The following is a 19586-nucleotide window of genomic DNA, read 5'->3' as shown; positions in this document are numbered from 1 at the left end:
CATACCCTCTTGGGTTCCGATCTTCCTCACCTGACGAGTAAGACGGCCCTCCTGATGGTGCTCGCTTCCTTCAAGAGGCTTAGGTACCTCCTAGCATTCTCCGTGTCCCCTGATTGCCTTGAATTCGGCCCTGGAAACTTTTACGTTATCTTGAGACCCAGGCCCGGATGCGTGCCCAAAAGTTCCCACTACTCCCTTCCGGGGCCAAGTGGTGAACTTGTAGGCGCACCCCATCGGGGAGGAAGACCCAACCCCATCCGTGTTGTGTCCGTGCAGTGCGCCTCCACCTGGACCGCACGCAGAGCTCAGAAGCTCTGACCAGCTCCTTCTCTGTGTTGGAGGACAGCAGAAGGGGAAGGCTGTCTCCAAGCAGAGGCTGGCGCACTTGGTCGTGGATGCGGTTACGACGGCATACCAATCTCAGAATCTCCCATGCCCATTGGCAGTGAGGGCTTACTCCACACGGGGTATAGCCACCTCCGGGGCACTGGCCAGAAGCGCCTCTCTAGCAGACATCTGTAGAGCTGCGGGTTGGGCTACGCCCAAACACCTTCGCAAGGGTTAACAACCTTTGCATAAACCCGCTGTCAGCCCACGTCCTTCATGGCGACATGTAGGACTGGCATCCGGGGGGGCGTATGCCTGCGAAAGCACCTTTCCACCCTCCAGTAGGTTGGGTCAGTGTGCTATCTACCTCCGTTCTTACCCAAACATATGGCTAAGAACAGGTATCTCACCAACCTTCCTTCTTACCCGAACACTGGTTAAGAACAGGCATTCCATCCATCACTAAGCAAGCACCCCCTGGGGGTTGGCTGGGCAGAGCAGCCTTCCTCCTTAGGCCGGGACACCATATGAACTATCACAGATAGCTCTAACTGGACCCAGTGCTACCGGAAGTTTGTTACACCCCCTCCGTGGGCTGTTCCGTCCGATGTATCCTCATGAAATGGTTCCCACTCCCACTCCCCAGGTGGACCTCCACCTCGCGGTTAACTACTCAGCCCGCACGTTCCATGCGTTCTCCTCCAAGGACGAGACCATACCTATGTCCACCATATTCCTCCCCACGGGTAGGAGGTGGCCTCTGCAGCGCATCCCTAATTAAGGAAGTTGCGCTTTCCAGGTGTAAACCCGAGCCGGACGACCACTCGCCAGTAGAGAGCTAAGGCCTCCGTCCGTGAAAGGTTACCGGTCAGGGCTGTATCCATCTTTCTCCAAGAAAGCTCTGGAACCCCTGGACCACCACATTGGAAGGTAAAGTTTCGCGAACGCTTTGAGATGACACGCCCAGGCCTGTTACCGTTGCTTCGCTAGAGATTGTGACGCGATACAGTTTTGAGGCGTTCTCCATAGGTAACCCAATCTGTCGTTCTCGACACAACGTTGTGAGACCGAAAGAAAGGGAACGTCTTGGTTACGTCTGTAACCTCAGTTCCCTGATGGAGGGAACGAGACGTTGTGTTCCTTATGCCACAAAAACGTATCGTATTCTGCTGCAGTCGTGAGAGGCTCTCAGGCTCTTCAGAACAAGAGGTAAATGAATGCTGCACGCCGGCTTCCTTTTATACCGGACATTCGGGGGCGGAGACCAGCATGCAAATTTCATGCGCTGTTTGGGGGAAGAAATCAGACGCGAACCTGTGTTCTCTATCACAGCGTCAAAGAGCTGAGTGAACTCTCTGTAGTCTGTCCACTTTTTTGAGGTTTTGGTATTAAATAGTTTTTATTGAACGAAGCTCCGTTGCTGATGAATCTAGTTGAAAATGAAGAGGTTGTGATGAATATTTGGGTCTGCCGAGATCACAAGCAGTTATTTTTTGCAAGGTTCAGCTGCAGGTGATGGTCCTTCATCCAGAGTGAAATGTCACTCAGGCTTGCTGAGACACACACATAAACCATTGGATCATCAGCCTGAAATTATAAAGGGAGTTTGTAATAGATAAATGTAGTTCGTATTGTGTGTACATAAAACTTCAAAATTCAAAGGGAAAGCATTTCCATCTTTTTCTACGTTTATTTTTAAATACAGTATATGTGATCTAACAGAGGTAACTAACAAAGGTTGACCATATATGCTACATTAATCATCTGTGAAGTACTGTATTTTTAGATACATTTTAAAGGTTGTATCGGCTATTCTCCTGAACGAGTAATGTATTAGACATTTAAGTGCACTAGACCTGTGAACATTGAATAAAAACAGGGTTAACATTATAAACATTTTTTCCACACATACATAAATTTACGCTATGTACTACATTTAATTTTTTTCAGTACCATTTAGTACCATTTTAGTACCCATTTTCTAATGTGCATTACGTTGTTCACTTTATGCATATAATTCTTTGTATTTTTCATAGCATTAGTAGTTTAATGCATATCTATGGATTTCCAGATATTTTGGAGCCCCTGACCCCACCCCTGCCTAAACCTAACCACTTCTCAACCATACAAAACATAACACATGAGTGAAAGTACAGGTATATATTTCATACATTGACCAAAAAAACAGTATATTACAAAGCAACTTGCATTGCAAACCTTCGGAATTGAGGCATTATATAAGTTTCTTCTAATTTTTACATGAATACAATGCACACAGTAAGATATTGTTAAACTTTTAGATGTCATGACTCAATCGGTCTTGAGAGCCAATGACACTTCACATTAAAATCTCTCGTAATGAAACAATTGGTCACAAGATACATGAGAGTCAATGCTATATCACAGTTACAGTTAACATATCATTATGTTTTTTACCCGTTCAACTGATCTGAATATTTACTGCAGTTGGTGCTCACTTTAATATCTTTTTATTTTTATGTTTTTTTATGTTATATAATAAATAAATGGGTAACGTAACTTTCTCAAAATGCGTGAATGGTGTAATGTAAATACAGTTCAAACGGTTCACAGGTTTAAACTGAAAATCACACTCCAATATGTGTCTTCATTGCAAAATTTCATCGCAATATATAATTTCATAATGATGGAAGACAAAAGCTTCTCCTGCTTATAATAGAGCCGCTTATTTAGTGAATGGTATTTGAGAAATGGAAGAAATTACATTCGGTTATGTTCGTTTGTTATGTTGCGTTTCTGTATTTTTTAAACACATGTTTTAGGGCAGAAGTAACCAACCTGCATAGGTAGATCTTACTTTCTTACGAGTGTAGTTTCAACCACACTCAGAGTTTCTGATTCATGTTCATAGGTTTGTAGGGGTTGGATGAATATAATGTCTCCAGGAGCAGGAATGAGCATCCATCATTTAGGCTAAGGGTTGTGGAAAAGGTTAGGACTAAGAAAACATGTTGATCCTGCTAAATCACAGTCACCATGCATTTGTATGAGGTAGCGTGTTAGCGCGGGTGGAGGAAGGTTAGCACAAATGTAACCTTTAGTGGTTTAACCGCCTCCTACAAGCAATGTAATGATATTCAACATGCTGTGCCCACGCTTCACGTAGTTCAGGAAGGTTGTCATCGTGATGTGTTTTTTGAAGTATTTCTGTAGTGCAGTGTCCTAAAATTAACACACATTTACATCTTGTTGTGCTTTTAGAGTAACTTAATGCCACAGCGTGACGATGATCAACTCAACAAAGCTCCTGAAGATGGTGGGGTTTGCCTCGCTTTGGAAAGAACTCATGCTCCTTCTCTTGCTGAACTGGACAGCAATAGCTCTTTTAGTAGTCTGGAAGAAGAGGACAACCTCTTGGACTCTGCCGAACAATGGCCACCTGCCGCACGAGGTACTCGATTCCCCTCTGCGAACCCCACTTCCACCTTGCGCCGCATGACTGCCGCTTTCGTCTGTGTGTTTGCTCCTGAACGACGAGTTGCCCGATTGGTAGATGAACTCTCCCGCGACAGACGCTCTACATTTGGGTCATTGGTGCAAGATTTTCTAGAGAAACAGAGGCAGGAGATGAAGGCCTCTAGTTCTGCTGTCAAGATTCTTGAAGGGTTGAGGAGATTTCTGTCCCAAGCCAAGAGCCTCCTTCTGGAAGCAGGAGAAATTGAGCCTCCGATTGAGACGTTGGTGCCTGAGAATGAGAAAGGTAAGAAGGCCTCTTGCCAGTGATACTTATTATAGAGACATTTCTCCTGGAGGAACATGAAACTAAGCGTCTTTATAAGAAACACAGTGATGATACTCCTTTATAACCCCTGTAGTTTTTTAACATACAAATCGATCATTACAAGTACGGATCCTTTATCTTCAGAATCACATTTTTCTTGAAAAATTTACTTTAAGGAAAAGAGGTGTTTCTGGTTGTATCCGGCAACAAAATTCAAAATGGTGTTAGATGATAAATTAGTATTGCACCTGGATAATATCATATTCTCCGAACGTGAAGCAATGTTTTTGTTGTGAAATTCTTTTTTTCTGCAGTTCATTAACTTCAGATGGTACGATGTGCGCTTAAGCCACAGGATGAAATTAGATTATTTTTAATTACATCATTTATTACAGAAGAATCAAAACTTTAAATAAAACCATCAAATTTTTAATACCCTACATAGGTGGAAGAACTGATAATGTAGTTATCATAGGATTATGAGTTATCGCACTAAATCAAAGTAAGATCATCCACATTTCTCTGTAGGGAAGGATGCTGTTTCAGATTTTCCTGGAGGCAATTGCATTTTCTACTTTACATTTATCATTAGCACATAACAAATTCCCACGCATACTTCAGAATCGAATGAAGGCGTAGAGAGAGAAGGAGTGAGAGAGAGAGAGAGAGAGAGAGGAAGGATAGGTGGCAGATTTGGCTCAGTGCTCAGAGTTTCTTGCTCACTGAGTTTGGCCCTTTTTCTTGTGGTGTACAAACAATAATTTGAACTGAACAGAGGATGTTATTTAGTTTCACCAAGCTGTTTAGTGGATGTTTCCTATATGAACATTATGTTTATAAGCTCTATTTTAAAAAGTGAAAATAAGAGCGTAATGTACATATTTACAAATAGAATTATATCTGTTCTATATTTCTGATGCACTGACTCAGTTCATTTGCATTTATATGAACAAGCTTCAATGACTCAAAGAATAATTTACCGTGTATGCTTAAAGTTCTACAGCCTCGAACACAAAGTATTGTTCATTTGTCTTTGTTGTGCTATGTTACACACTCATGGCGTCACTTTTTTAAGCTACATTATTCCTCTCACATTCTAGAAACTGTGTTAACCGGGCTGTGTAAAGTTCACATTGAAATGTGCTTTGAAAGCCATTTGTTCTTTCCCAAGTTGGTTCTCTGCATCCAGCTCTTATTGAAGAACATTGCAAGAACGTATTTCTTTTAATTTCTCACTTCATCTCTCGCACAGTAATTCTAGGTCTCATGAGTTGTTTTGGAAAGAGTTGGAATGACAGTAGACGATTCAGTTAAAATTTATTTCTCTATTATTTTCCTGTATCTTAAAATGGTTTATTTAAGTTGTGTTTTAAAATGTAGTTTAATTGAGAGATAAAACAATACATTTATAGACCGTTTTTGAATGTATAAATAAATAGATGAAGTTAAAACTGTTTATTTAATTAATGTTCTAAAACATAGAAAAACAAAACAATAAAAATGTAATTAATAAATCATTTTAACACACATTTAAAAAAAGCATTTAAAATAAGCATTTGACAAATGCTTTTCTTTCTCTATTTGCAAATTGCGTTTCTTTGTCGTTTTGTCAAATGCTTTTCTTGATCCATTTGTCAATCAAAAAAAAAAATGCTTTTGGACAGTACATACGTGGGGGCAACCAATCAGCTTTCGGCTCAGTTTTAGGATACACCCCCTCTCCTACATTTCATACAAAGTAAATGTGAGACGGAATTTCATTGGACAGCAAGAAATTATGTTTTATTTAAAAAGTTCGGGAGGAACCCAAGCATATAAATCAGCATGCCGTTCCATCACCGGCAAATACCTATCAGCCGAGCACGCAATCTCAGCACAACCATCTCGGCTGGTACATCACTAGCAATCACAGCATCTAACCTATCAGCTCAAGGAAAGCTGCATTATAAATAGACAAACAATCTTACCTGATGCTTCTCGCCAGATAAACATCGTCCAATTTCTTTACGATGTCTGAGACTCCAGTAGTTCACAGTGTATCGGTTATTTCAGATCTTTCTGCAGGGGCCCGAGCTTCCAACTCGTGATCTGCAGCGCAGACACATCTTGTCATGAAGCCAGTATCGCAGCAGCGACTGCCCCTGCAGGGGCCCGAGCTTCCAACTGGTGATCTGCAGCGCAGTCACATCTCATCATGAAGCCAGTATCGCAGCAGCGACCGCCCCCGCAGGGGCCCGAGCTTCCAACTCGTGATCTGCAGCGCAGTCACATCTCGTCATGAAGCCAGTATCGCAGCAGCAACTGCCCCTGCAGGGGCTTGAGCTTCCAACTCGTGATCTGCAGCGCAGTCACATCTCATCATGAAGCCAGTATCGCAGCAGCGACCGCCCCCGCAGGGGCCCGAGCTTCCAACTCGTGATCTGCAGCGCAGTCACATCTTGTCATGAAGCCAGTATCGCAGCAGCGACTGCCCCTGCAGGGGCCCGAGCTTCCAAATCGTGATCTGCAGCGCAGTCACATCTCATCATGAAGCCAGAATCGCAGCAGCGCCCGCCCCCGCAAGGGCCCGAGCTTCCAACTTGTGGTCTGCAGCGCAGATACCTCTCGTCACGAAACCATTATCTCAGCACGACCGCCCCTGCAGGGGCCCGAGCTTCCAACTCGTGATCTGTAGCGCAGTCTCATCTCGTCATGAAGCCAGTATCGCAGCAGCGACCGCCCCACAGGGGCCCGAGCTTCCAACTCGTGATCTGCAGCGCAGTCACATCTCGTCATGAAGCCAGTATCTCATCGCGACCGCCCCCGCAAGGGCCCAAGCTTCCAACTAGTGATCTGCAGCGCAGACACCTCTCGTCATGAAGCCAGTATCGCAGCACGACCGCCCCCGCAAGGGCCCAAACTTCCAACTCGTGATCTGCAGTGCAGTCACCACTCGTCATGTAACCAGTATCGCAGCAGCGACCGCCCCAGCAAGGGCCGAGCTTCCAACTGGTGATCTGCAACGCAGACACGGCTCGTCATGAAGCCAGTATTGCAGCAGCGACCGCCTCCGCAGGGGCCAAAGCTTCCAACTAGGGCTCCGCAGCGCAGACGCCACCAGCTAAGAAAGACACCACCCGCCAGGAAGCCTGCAGCATAGCAGCAACAGCCCTGCAGTGGTCAGAGCTTCCAAAAAGTGTTCTCAGCAGACAGCACACATCTTCAGGCCTGCATCACAACAGCAACCGCCCCAGCGGGGCCCTCATCATCTCATAGTTATCCACTTCCGGATTGCACCTCCGTTACGCCAAGCATGGTTCTTTTTGGGGATATATGCGTACTTCGCGGATGTTCAGTTTTATCAGCATTTGGGGGGTGTGTTCTGGGCTCGAGCCGGTTCCAAGCACGGCGCACTTGCCCTGACCAAGGTAGAGTGCTCCGGGTTCAGATAGATCCGGTGAGCTCGGAGCCGACTCCCTGCACAACACGTCAATACGCATAACCTGCATACCCTTGCTTACCAATCTTTCCCCATAACGGAGCTGTTTATCTGCGAGGGCGAACTCGTGAAAGACCTACCATCATTAAAACAGTAATATTATACCTTGCACGCCTTAACTACATGACATGGCAAATTAACAGAAGTTAATTTTGGACACTGCATATGTAAACAAGCATACAGACAAACCCCAAATTACTCTTCATCAATCTCAAAAGAAACAACCATCTGAAGAAATATTACATATGCATTTTTATATTATGAGATATGTGGTTCAATAATCAGTATATCCTTTAAGTAGTAATCTGAAATTATTTTATTAACACAGTCTCTGAGATTAGAAACCACCAGGTTCTGAGGTAATGAAAAAGCTATGCATTATCAGCATAGCAGAAAAAACGGATGTAGAAGGATTCAAAGTAGGAAAGGAAGGAGACGGGAACCGGAAGACATTTAAATATTTAATAAAGTAATAACAGCCCGCGGCCCCTCAAGGCCGACCGCCGGCGAACAAAACATAAATACAAACATGTTCGGGCCCGGTCCTCTCTCTTTGACGGTCCGGTCCCTCGTCCTCTTATATATGGTCCCGATCACCTACGTGAATCGAGACCGGTTCGCGCACAGCTGGCACTCACCAACAATTACTCACCAGTCTCGAACCACGGTCTCGCCCGCCTACTCCACTACAACGGACTTTATTTTTCCTAGTTTTACCTCTTAGGGCAGTACTTTTCAAACTGTGGATTGTGGACTGTGTCCCCAGTGAGCTTTTACCATCAAAATGGTTAATTATTGCATTACATTTTAATTATAACATGTTTTGCCAGAGATTTGTAACATCTGTCAGCCGCAGTGTCCTCGTGCTCCACCAGAGAGCACTCTCCACTTTACCCAGACTTGTGAACAACATTTCCCATAAGCCTTTGGACTCATTAGACAGTATTGCATTCATCTGTGTCTTGTTATCTGTTGCACCTCTGCTTATTGAAACCCCATCATTTTATTCACTCATTGAGAAGTCTTGTTTTTGTGTTACAGTGCATTTCTGAGCAGTCTTCTATTGGATTATTGTGTTTTTATCATTGGATTTGATTACCGTTTTGGAACCTCTGCCATCTGCCTCGACCCATGCTTGTGACCTTGTTTACGCCTGTTTCCTGCCTGCCCTAACCATTGCCTGTACTGTATGTGGAATATAGATGCATTTAGATCCGCACCTGTCAAGCCTCAGAGCAGTTTGTGACAAGATTAAAGATTATGAGCTTTTGTTACACAAATGTAAATAGTAAGTAATACAATGTCAATAGTATCTACATAGTGTCTATTTTTCAACGTTCTATTTTTAATTAAAAAATATTTTACTACGGAAGAAAAATGGGGTGCCTTTGAGCGCTAGGTATGTTTCTGGGGGGGGGGGGGCTCTGTCCTAGAGAAAGCTTGTACAATGAGAAAAAGATAGAGACTGAAACGGGTCCCTGTGGAACTCCATATTTGACCTGGGATCTATATTACATTTCTTTATTAACATAAATCTGGTTTGGTTGCTGATTTTTTTCCTGTTTTCCCCCTTTATCCCTATTCGCTTAATTGAATCTATAACATATCGTCACTGTCCTTCCAAAAGCTTGGATCTCTAAATTTGCCAATTTTTTTATTTTAAAATGATTAAATGTTCAGTCCTAGTTTTTTCGAGGATCTATTGACAGAAATGCAATATAGTATACATAACTAAGTCTTCAGAGGTGTTTAAAGACATTACAAAATGAAGCGATATGTGTTACTATCCTGTCTATGTTTCCCCTGATAGTTTGGACTTTTAGTTTGTTTTCCTGAGTTCCTGTTTCCCCATGTCATTTTTTAGTTCTTTGTAGTTTCTTTGAATATGAGTTCAGTGTTAATAATTGTCAGTTGTTCCTTCTTTTATCGCTTGTTGTCCATGTGTATATATATCCCTAGTGTTTAATTTTTCAGTCGTTGTTTCAGTTCTGTCACAATGAGGAACTAAGCAGGGAAACGGATCCATGTGCAGAATATGATTTAATTAAACAAAGATCTCATTACAAAGTAATAAAAGAATAAAGCAACAAGGAACATAAGCAATCCATGAAAAACTGAACTGAGAAACTACAAAATGACATAGGGAAACAGGAACTAAAAGTCCAAACTACTGGGGAAAATACAGACAGGATCGTGACAATATGTTTTTATTATCTTAGCTATTTATATCTCCATACACCGCGGGTCCCATGCAGGGAATCCGCTATGTTGTTTCTACAGTAGTCCTAAACAGACAAACTGCTCTTAAGAGCATTTCATAAATTCGTTATCTCCTTCGGCAAAGCGAAAAAGCAACGACATCTTGGTTCTGTCCAGCCACCATAGTGCTTCGAATGGGAGGGGGAGGAGTGAGCTGTTGGTTGCAATTCGCAATACCTGGATACCGCTAAAATCTCCACATTGCTTCTTAAAATACTGTGTTGTCAAAGTTGACAAGCACTTTTTAATACTCTTTATTGTTTATATATTTCCAAAACCCAGTGACAATCATAAAGTGTCGCTAATAATAATAACTTAGCATGATAGCATCGATATTACTGTGTCCCTCAATAATTGCACACATAAACCCATACTGTAACATGCATATATACCCTCTGTTTTTATGACATTTGACCTACAGATCTTGCTCTGGAGAAAGCTCTGTTTGGCTGTGTGTTAAAGCCGTTGAAGGTTCAGCTGCACCAGACGCTCGTCTCTTTGCATACTCTGGACGGCTCCTTACAGAGGATCACAGACAGGATGTTGGCCTGCCAGGAGGGGGCGCTAGAGCATTTGGGTGTACGAGTGGGGGTCCTGGATATTCGAGGCATAGAACGAGCAAAGACTAAGCTCACACTTATGCAACGAAGCCATTCGCCTATTGATAAGGTGTTGCTTTTGCTGCAGGTGTGCAAGAGCGTGTACAAAGCCATGGGGACCCAACCGGGTGAGTACTAAAATAAAAATTAGGTCATTTGTTTACTCTTTTGTCATTTCGAATCTCTTTGACTTTTCATCTGCGTTACACAAAATAAGAGATTTTGAGAAATGTCTCATTGGTTGTGAAGCTTTAATTTTCTATGATGTTTCAAGTATAACTATTTTGCAGATCAGCCAGTGGGGTCAGAGGACTTCCTTCCGGCATTGGCCTATGTCCTAGTGCAGTCTAACATCCCACAACTACTGCTGGAGACAGAGTACATGATGGAGTTGCTTGATGCATCATGGCTGACAGGAGAAGGTACCAGAAAAAACAACATCTAAAAACCAAAAAGAACAACGTAGGAAATATTTTAGACCTTAAAAGGATATTTCCGATGTAAAGGCTGTTCCAGATGTAGGCAGCAAAATTATTACAAAAATTGTTCATGTAAACTGATTATACTTTTCTGTATAGACAAATATAACAGTCTAACCTCAAAATGTGTTCATATTTATAATCATGTATAATGTTCTTGTTGTCATTTATTTGTCATAGGTGGATATTATTTGACAACTGTGTATGCCAGCCTGTACCTGATCCAGAGCAAGCCTGGGACCGTGCCCACCTGTAGTCTAACCAGTGAGACTCAAGAAAGCTTGCGCGAGTGGAGCAGGAGGCGTGGCCAAGAGGCCAAAACCCAGAAAGACAATCAGCAGAAACAGGTTTTTTTATCTAATATTTTTTCTTTACAACAGGCTGTTTGATCAGTAAAAACACTCACCCAAAAATAACCAATGATTTGAATTTAATGTCACTTTTTGTTGCATTTTAGTTGTATGAAAAAGAATCTTAACTGTAATTAACAGATTAACTGTTCTTCCGTTAAAACAGAAAAGAAAAACATGCAGGTTTCTAATTACATGTTTAGTTTGGGTTAGATTGTGTGGGGGTAAAACATGTTAATCTATGAAATTATTATATTACCCACACAGCCTTAGTTACATCAGCAGAAAAGTCATTCCTGAGGCGAAGAACATTATTAGAGTTTGATGAAAAATTCAAAACATGATATTTTTTTATAATCATGTGTAGTTTTTAGAAGTGTGTACTTCTTCTGTCACAAATTGAAACATGTTGTGTTTTTCTTGGCTTCTTGTGTGAGTGTAGAGGTTCGTACGTGTGTTATTTCAGGACGACAGTCGTAGTGCAATGCGAACACTTCTCTGGAAGGCGGGGGAAAATGTAGACGCTTTAGCCCAAATTTGCGCTGGGCTTTTTGGTGTGAAAGAGCCCCAGCGCTACTGTCTGTTCTGGAGGAATGAAGGGGAAATGCGCACACTACCTGCCAATTTTCAGCCTAATGAACTGGGCATGCATGAGGGGGTTTCTCTGTCCTATCTCCGCTCCGATCATGACTTCAGCAAGATGCGCAGACTGACCAGAGGGGGTGCTGTGGATCTGGGGGAGTCTGTGTATGAGGAGTAAGGAATTCTGATCTTTAATGCTGAAGGGTTTATGGATGTTATATAATTATTTTTTATGTGTACACGGTTGTGTGAGTCTGGTTTGTGCAGTCAGGAAGAACAACAGCAGTGTATATGAATCAAACTTACAGGTGATCCAAAGGTGAGATGGTAACAATGCAAAAGGCAATATCTGCTTAAAAGACTTGCTGTGAAAAGTCTAATAATCTAAGTTTCAATTGTCACTCATTGATTGGCTTGTCAGAAGTGTTTACTGCCCAAAACAATACCAAATGTATGTATGTACGCATCTGACATGTTGTGTGTGTGATGGACTGATTATGTTTTGTTTCATAGTGACATTAAGGGAATAGAGAGTTTTTCCAAAACTGTCATTGATAACTGTGAAATGATTCTTAATGGTGTCTTTTGTTATTTTCCATGGAAAACTAATGAGTAAATAATGAGAGAATCTTAATTTCCTGTCCATATCACACTATATATAAATATGTGAACACATGCTTCTTGCTACAAAATGTGTCACAATAAAATTTTGTAGAGCAAAAACTTCAATTCTAAAATGTTCCCACAATTTTGTTATAAACCTTTCCCTCGTTTTTAAAATTTGTGGTTGCTAAAGTATTACCTGAACTGTAGTAGTTGAGCTGAACATTGAATAATGAATAATGTAAGTTTTTTTTATCTGAAAAGAGGGATGTAGTGATTCAATTTATAATTATGTGAATATTTCATGTAAATAGATTCAGAAGAACAAATAATAAATGCTATATTGTGTTGCTATGTACAAATTTCACCTTGGTGGGCAGATAAACACGAGAGCTTGATTCAGCTGCAATCATGAAGATAATTCCAATGCTGTTGAGCAAGTAAAGTTAAGAAATGGAACAACAGTGGAGGTTTCCTGCTTTCAATGGCCACAAAATATGAAAAATATTTTTTTAAAGACAGATTCTAGTTATAGATTCTAGTTCTGAGCCAGGGTCATTTTTAGAAAATGGGTAAATGTGTTCGTAAACAATTCAGTAAAATTATATCATTTTGAAATGTAGATACTTAATTAGAAAAGAACATGAACAAAATCAACCATGAAAATGCTAAAACTATTTCAAGATTTAAGAATAATATTTTATTTGAATATAATTCAGTAAAAAATTTATGTAAAAATGATTAATCCATTATTTTAAAAGAAATGTTAATGATAATAAATGTTTTTAAGTAAAAATGCACAGTGAATTGATTACATTTTAACTTAATGTTTAAATTTACTTGATGTTAAACAGAATATACATTAAAAGTTCCTTTAACTGTGACACAAATATCCCTATTTTCTGAGAAAGACCTACACATGACTGTTCCATCAAATGTTAGTTTTCTTATTTTACCTTGAATATGACATTATAACATTTTCTTTTACAATATGTTCTAGAACTATGAAGAGATGGTTTCTGTAATGGTTTTCTGATTTAGAAATAATTTTAAATAGTGGCGCTTTAATTGTTAGATCAGTTAACTCTTGACCTCTGCATGCATTTGATTGTGATGCGGTTCATTGTGATGCATGAATGAACAGTGCGCTTCATATAACATTATGCATACTCTTCTTTTATGAACGCTGACTGCTTACAGAATGGTGCTGTAAAGTTGTTCACTAATATACAATATTAAACTCCAATGGTAATGCTGACTGCTAATATTTGTGTGTAACACTCTCACTGGTGTGTGAACATTTGTAAAAGTTTGATAATCAAAGTAAATTATGTGTGCTTGTAGTCCACTAGATGGCAGCAATTGAGTTATCATTTATAATGTAGTATGGAAATATTTGAATGGTTGTGTGTTTTATAGCAGTAAATTGTATTTTGCATAAAAAAGAGAAATGACAGTATTGTACAGACGCAGTGAGAATTTTTGCTTTTATTTTTAGTAATTATTCATTACCAGTAGGATTTAAGGCAGTTTAAGTGGAGTTTAGGTGTGTTTAACTAATATGTACTTACATAAGATAAAATGTGTTATATACAATGTACCTATTGTGAAAATGTGCTTTTACATTGTACTAACATTTAAGTTTCTACAACTTATGTCTAACCCTAAACCTACGTAGAACAACGCACACGGAGTACAATGTAACAAATGCTTTTTCCCTATGTAAGTACATAAGTAAATTCGTTTTTTAATTATTTCCTCAAATGAATCACTTGAATATGTTCAAAAGTGTTATAAAATGCTATTTAACTTTTTTCCGGATTAAATCATTAAATTTCTCTAATTTATCTGTTCCGTTTCATTTTGCTGTTTTACCAATAGGACTAGTTCATAAAACACTAAACAATCTATTACAATCTAAAATATAAAGTCTTTAATAATTTCAGTTTGTACAATAATAGTGTGTGGAATATGGCAGTTAACTAGGATATGTTTGTTTTTTCAGTGTTTTTGCCAAGTTTATGAGAATGGAATGCTCCCAAGAGTAGCAAACCCCTGTTAAACCCTAAGAAAACAAAAAGTTTATATATGGGCTGGATTATGTCTTAAAATTATTTTAATTGTCTAAACCTACCCAAAGGTCCATTTTAGGGGTTGTCATTAAAATTACTATGTAATAATACTAAACATGAATGGGACATGCATGTGTATGGAAAGATTCCTGCTGATTCGCTCATCGTAATGCAACTCCCAGTTTGTCCAGCACTTTCAGGCCCTTCTCCTCATACTCTGCCCGTGACACCCAGAAGCTCTCCTTATCTTTCATGATGTTGGCCAGAACAGCACCACCCATGAACACCATGTGTTTACGCTGTGGAGGGTCTTCAATGCGAATTTTAAATTTCTGCGGAAGAAATAATTACAGATTAATATTATTTCAATATTTAAAATTTTAATATTGGAGACATTAAAAGAAATTGGCATGTTTTAGATAATTACTAAAAAATGTAACCTCAGTTAACTTGTCGGCCTTAAAGAATTCATATTGATTTGCCAAAGCATCCTTTTACTGATGTTGCATAATATCTGAAGAACTGTACATAAAGGAGACTATTTATGTTTTCAATTCCTCGCTAACAGCAAGTATTGAATCAACAGTGTTGATTTTTTCTAGGTGGCTTGGTTCCACATAGGGTTTTACAATGTTTATGTTAATGTTAAGTGGTGAAAGTGGTATATTAGCATTAAGCTTACAGAGAGTTTCTCTGTGTCCCCTTTCAGAACCCTCTCTAGGTAAAGCTGCTTGATCTCACGCTCCAATCGGGATGGAAGTCCAGGGTACATGGTGGTGCCTCCAGACAGAACAATGTGTTTGTAAAGGTCCGCCCTTCAAATAATAGACATAAAGACATGAAGCTATATACCATGTTATAACCCTGTGTTACAGTAATGTGCCGAGTATACTACATTAGAAGGTGGTTGCACAAGTGTGTAGGCCAAGTTGGTGCAAACAAGACTAATGCTAATGTAGCCCAAACATTTAAAAACCCAGGACTAGTACAATGTATATTTATTTTAGTCAGGAATTAGAGGGTTTTCTTTCTTTGATATGCAACAGCATGCCAAAAATGATTATGTTGTATTTAACTTTTACATTTTTATTTATTAACCTATAGACATTAAATACTATAATTTCTATAGTACATATAATTATATTCTATAATATATACAATTTCTGCCTGAAGAACCACTTTTCTATACAATTTTACTCAAAAGGAAGCAGAACATTCTGCAGTTTAGCATTAAACATCAACTTGACAATGACGACTCTCAGTTATTCTTACCTTATGTCAATATCTGCTGCTTGAATGGTGTTAAATAGAAGTTCAGCCACACCGACACCTTCCACGTTTATGAGATGAGGCTGAAAAAGGGCCTCTGGTGCACCAAACCTTTCACCTCCGACCTTTATCATCCGCCCATCTGGTAACTGGTAACACAAAGAAATGTTTTATTTGATATAATTGCAAATCTCTTCAAGACATCATTTAAATATCTCTTTATAGGTGTCAGTAAGATAAAACTAATTAACTAAGAGGAGCTCTTTTGCGCCCTGTGGCAATTGTTCTTCAATTATATTCCAACACAAAACATAGCGTTCTTCAATTGATTTATGCAAATGCTATTTTTATTTCCACCAACCGTAAGTGTACTTTTAGACTGTCTCTTTAAAGTGCATTACTGTGTATGACTCCACCAGGACTGTGGTCTCATTGGCTAGTTTCTGTTCTTGGTCGATGTTGTAGCCTACAAAGCACAACGTCTCCTTCATTATCCGCACGGTCTCAAAGTCCGCCGTGTGGTTGAAAGCGTAGCCCCTCATAAGCAACAGCTAGATAAAGAAATGTTTTGCGAAAAATAAATTTCATAAGCTCATCACTCATGAATTGACCTCATAAATTTATCCTTCTCAAAAACAGTCGTTTCTGAATTTTTTTTAACATCAACAAAACAGTCTAGTTTTAACTTTAATCTATTAGATTTTTTGCAATTGAGTGCTTATTAAAATATGTTGAATTCAGCTTGTCTCCAAACTGAGTTTAGCTTTAGACAATATCAAACAGTTTTTCTCAACTTTAAGCAGTTTTCATTAATATGGAAACAGAAGAAAGGTACAACACCTTAATAAGATAGCGTGTGATGTCACGTCCTGCGATGTCTAAACGGCGAGTAAGGTGTGGGAGAGAGAAGCCCTCATACACGGGACAAATATGAGTCACACCATCCCCCGAATCAATCACTAGACCCGTTAACAAACCTGCCACAGGGAGATAGCACAGGTCAAAGAATATTTTTACACCAGTTTATTACTAAAAACATAATTGACTGATTTTACCCTGAGCATACAGAGTCAGCACTGCCTGAATAGCCATATAGACACCATGGAATTTATAGGTCTCAAACATGACCTCAGCAATTTTCTGGCGGTTCTTCAGCGGGTTCATAGGTGGTTCTGTCAGCAGCACCTTACAGTCAGGAGGCTCGATGTTAAGCCGCTGCGGGCCGAATGTGTGGTCCCACAGGTGCAGCATGTCTTCCCAGCAGCGGACTATCCCGTTCTCCATGGGATACGAGATCTCTAACATGGAGCGGCATTCACTCGCTTCATCCCCGACCATCAGATCCTGATATTGAGATGAAAGAAGGAAAGAGCAGTAAAGCGAAAAGTAAAAAAGGGATTACAAATAGCCTATTAGACATTAAACTCACCTTGATCTCTTTATTTCCAACTTTTGCATCTGACCGAATGATGGGTCGACCCACTAGGGCTGGAAAGATGTGGTCGGGAAAATTGGACCCCGCAAAACCACACTTGACAAACTGCAAACAGTTGGGTAGACGTCTAATTAGCAGTCTTAAAATAATTGCTCATACTTCACTTCAGGGATTTAATGTTAATATAAATGATTACATTTAACCATTGTTTGTATGCTATTTACTAGTGTCATTTGGGACTGATTGAGCTTCAATAAAGTGTAACAAGAACTTCCTTATTTGTAGCCAATAACCATTAATCTTTTTCCCTACGACCTTTTAAGGTGATGTGCATGGCTTTTTCGGCGTTCCCTTTTAAAACATGTTCATACACATTCAAACTATTTAACACGCCCATGCATTAAGTGCACCCACAGCAGCCATGCAGTGAATTAACTTCTGTAAATAAAGACTTTTTCGAAGATAACTAGTTTTTTAGCTTATGTATCAAAATCTTTAAAAGTTGTATAAACTATATATAAAACGAAATTATAATGATACATAGTCGTATAGTGACCGCTATATAGCTTTTATTATAAACTCTTAGAATTGAACGTTTACATTAATAGTAAAATTGTAGGTTTTTAATATAATATGACGTAACGGTGCGAAATATTGAACTTTGAAATAGTATTGCATATATATGGTTTAAATGAGTAACATTAAATGTTGAAATACACGGCACCTCCTTAATCTTTATGGAACACTAAAATGTCTTACCCCAGTGCCATTGTCACAAACGACCACTTTTCTTCCTCCGCTGTCCATGATGTTTTTTTCAGGTGAGACGCAGGTGACCAACCGCGTTTCGTCACAAAAGAAAGACTTATAATGGCCAACTTATACGTGAACGCATTCAGTTTCGGACATATTCACATCCGTCGCAAAGGCAGTATTTAGGTAAAGTCAGAAGTCAAAGGGGCAGGTTTACCTACAAACTCCGCCTGTGTGCTTGTGTAGCCACAGCTCGAGGTTAAAATACAAAATACCGTCCTCGTTATATAGGCTTCACTTCAGGGGTTTCTCAGTGAGAGAAAATTGCGCATGGTTTAAATAGTGGTCAATTCTTTTCATATGTGTCTTTTCGGCTTGAACAATTTGCTACACAAATAAACATAAAGCACCAGTCATATGGACAACCTTCATTTTTTAAGAAAAAGTCTTACAATCATTAAAAAAATTCTGTGACAATTATTTTGTTAATCCAATTTTATAATTTGTAATTTTTCGTGAAAATGTATTGCAATTTAAATAAGTCAAAAAACCTTGTTTGCTTCAAAAATATTTTTTTTTTATTTTAAAATGGCAAACAACAGACCAATTAAACAACAGTTCCGCTTTTCCCACAATTTCAGTAAGTATGGGCATGAAAACAAATGATAGACAGTCATTTAACCGTTTGACATTATTCTCAAAGTGTATAGGCACATAAACTAGATTTGCTGGTATGTAAAGAAGTCTTTGCATAGGATAACATAAATAGAAGATGGTGTCTTACAGTATTGCAAGTTAAGTAGCATTGATTTACTATCCCATAACACCTCTAAATTGTCAGTTCATGTATGTCGTCACAACATTATTGTTTAAAAACAGTCAATAGACCCCAATTCACACAAAACCGTACAGCAAGGAGTTTCTTCCATTTTCCATAACATGCAAATGCAGTTTTAAAAGAGATCATGAGTTTTTCAATATGAGTATATGCGTATGAACCAACTTAATATGATGTCTAGTATGATGTCTATAGTGCTATAAAAGGCCTATAGAGCTGGAATACAGCTCCCTTCGTCAAGAGATGTCCTCATGTGAAATATGTCATTTCTGTGCCACCTGAGATATTTTTCAAAAATCATGATTTTTTTTTTTTAAAGTGAAAGCAAATAAACCTGAAAATATTTTTTTGGCACATGCTTTTCAAGAGGTCCTTTGGAAGCCTGTTCCATTTCAAGTGCACAGTTCATTCTTCAGCCCTAAAATTCCAGTCCTGCTTTGGTATGGAAAAAGGAAACCATAAAGCATTAAAAAAGCATTCACTTCTGATAAAACTATCTATAGGCCTACCTCTCCCTCAGAACGGCCAGAACCTAATGTGCCTGTTTTGACAAATCAGAAAATTTCTATTTCAGAAAATCAAAGGTCCTCCTTGCTCACTCATGTGGCCGGCAAACCCTTTAAGTGCTTCTACTGTAAAAGCTTTCACATACTGTAACTGTGTAGCAGTTCACTCTCCTCCGTGTTCCCATCTCCAGGCGCCTTAAAAATACTTAAGACAGTGTCTATAAAATCTTTGTCATTCATTGGTTTTGATTATTTGGAGGGTGGTTAAAATGTTCT

General features: G+C 39.5%; 2 protein-coding genes across 2 annotated transcripts in view; one reads left to right on the top strand and one right to left on the bottom strand.

Moving 5' to 3' along the window:
- Positions 1-12975, top strand: part of rin1b (Ras and Rab interactor 1b) — a 65597-nt gene extending 52622 nt beyond the window's left edge. Inside the window, exons 7-11 of the mRNA XM_056733017.1 lie at positions 3568-4066; positions 10246-10551; positions 10714-10845; positions 11083-11249; positions 11695-12975. Of these exons, the coding sequence (XP_056588995.1) occupies positions 3568-4066; positions 10246-10551; positions 10714-10845; positions 11083-11249; positions 11695-12012 (1422 nt within the window). The 3' untranslated portion in view covers positions 12013-12975. The remainder of the gene's footprint in view (positions 1-3567; positions 4067-10245; positions 10552-10713; positions 10846-11082; positions 11250-11694) is intronic.
- A 139-nt stretch (positions 12976-13114) lies between these two features.
- zgc:101810 (uncharacterized protein LOC493612 homolog) lies at positions 13115-18163 on the bottom strand. The gene is made up of 8 exons (XM_056733146.1): positions 17973-18163; positions 17208-17318; positions 16834-17122; positions 16619-16755; positions 16180-16329; positions 15782-15927; positions 15192-15324; positions 13115-14841 (listed from the first exon to the last, which is right to left on the bottom strand). Exons 1-8 carry the CDS (start codon positions 18018-18020, stop codon positions 14671-14673), a joined length of 1185 nt encoding a protein of 394 aa, XP_056589124.1. The 5' UTR covers positions 18021-18163; the 3' UTR covers positions 13115-14670.
- Positions 18164-19586: the final 1423 nt, after the last annotated feature.

The sequence above is a fragment of the Triplophysa dalaica genome, chromosome 1, assembly GCF_015846415.1.
Source record: "Triplophysa dalaica isolate WHDGS20190420 chromosome 1, ASM1584641v1, whole genome shotgun sequence".
NCBI classification, from domain to species: domain Eukaryota; kingdom Metazoa; phylum Chordata; class Actinopteri; order Cypriniformes; family Nemacheilidae; genus Triplophysa; species Triplophysa dalaica.
Note: the sequence above shows the minus strand (reverse complement) of the source record. Positions and strands in the feature narration are given on the sequence as shown.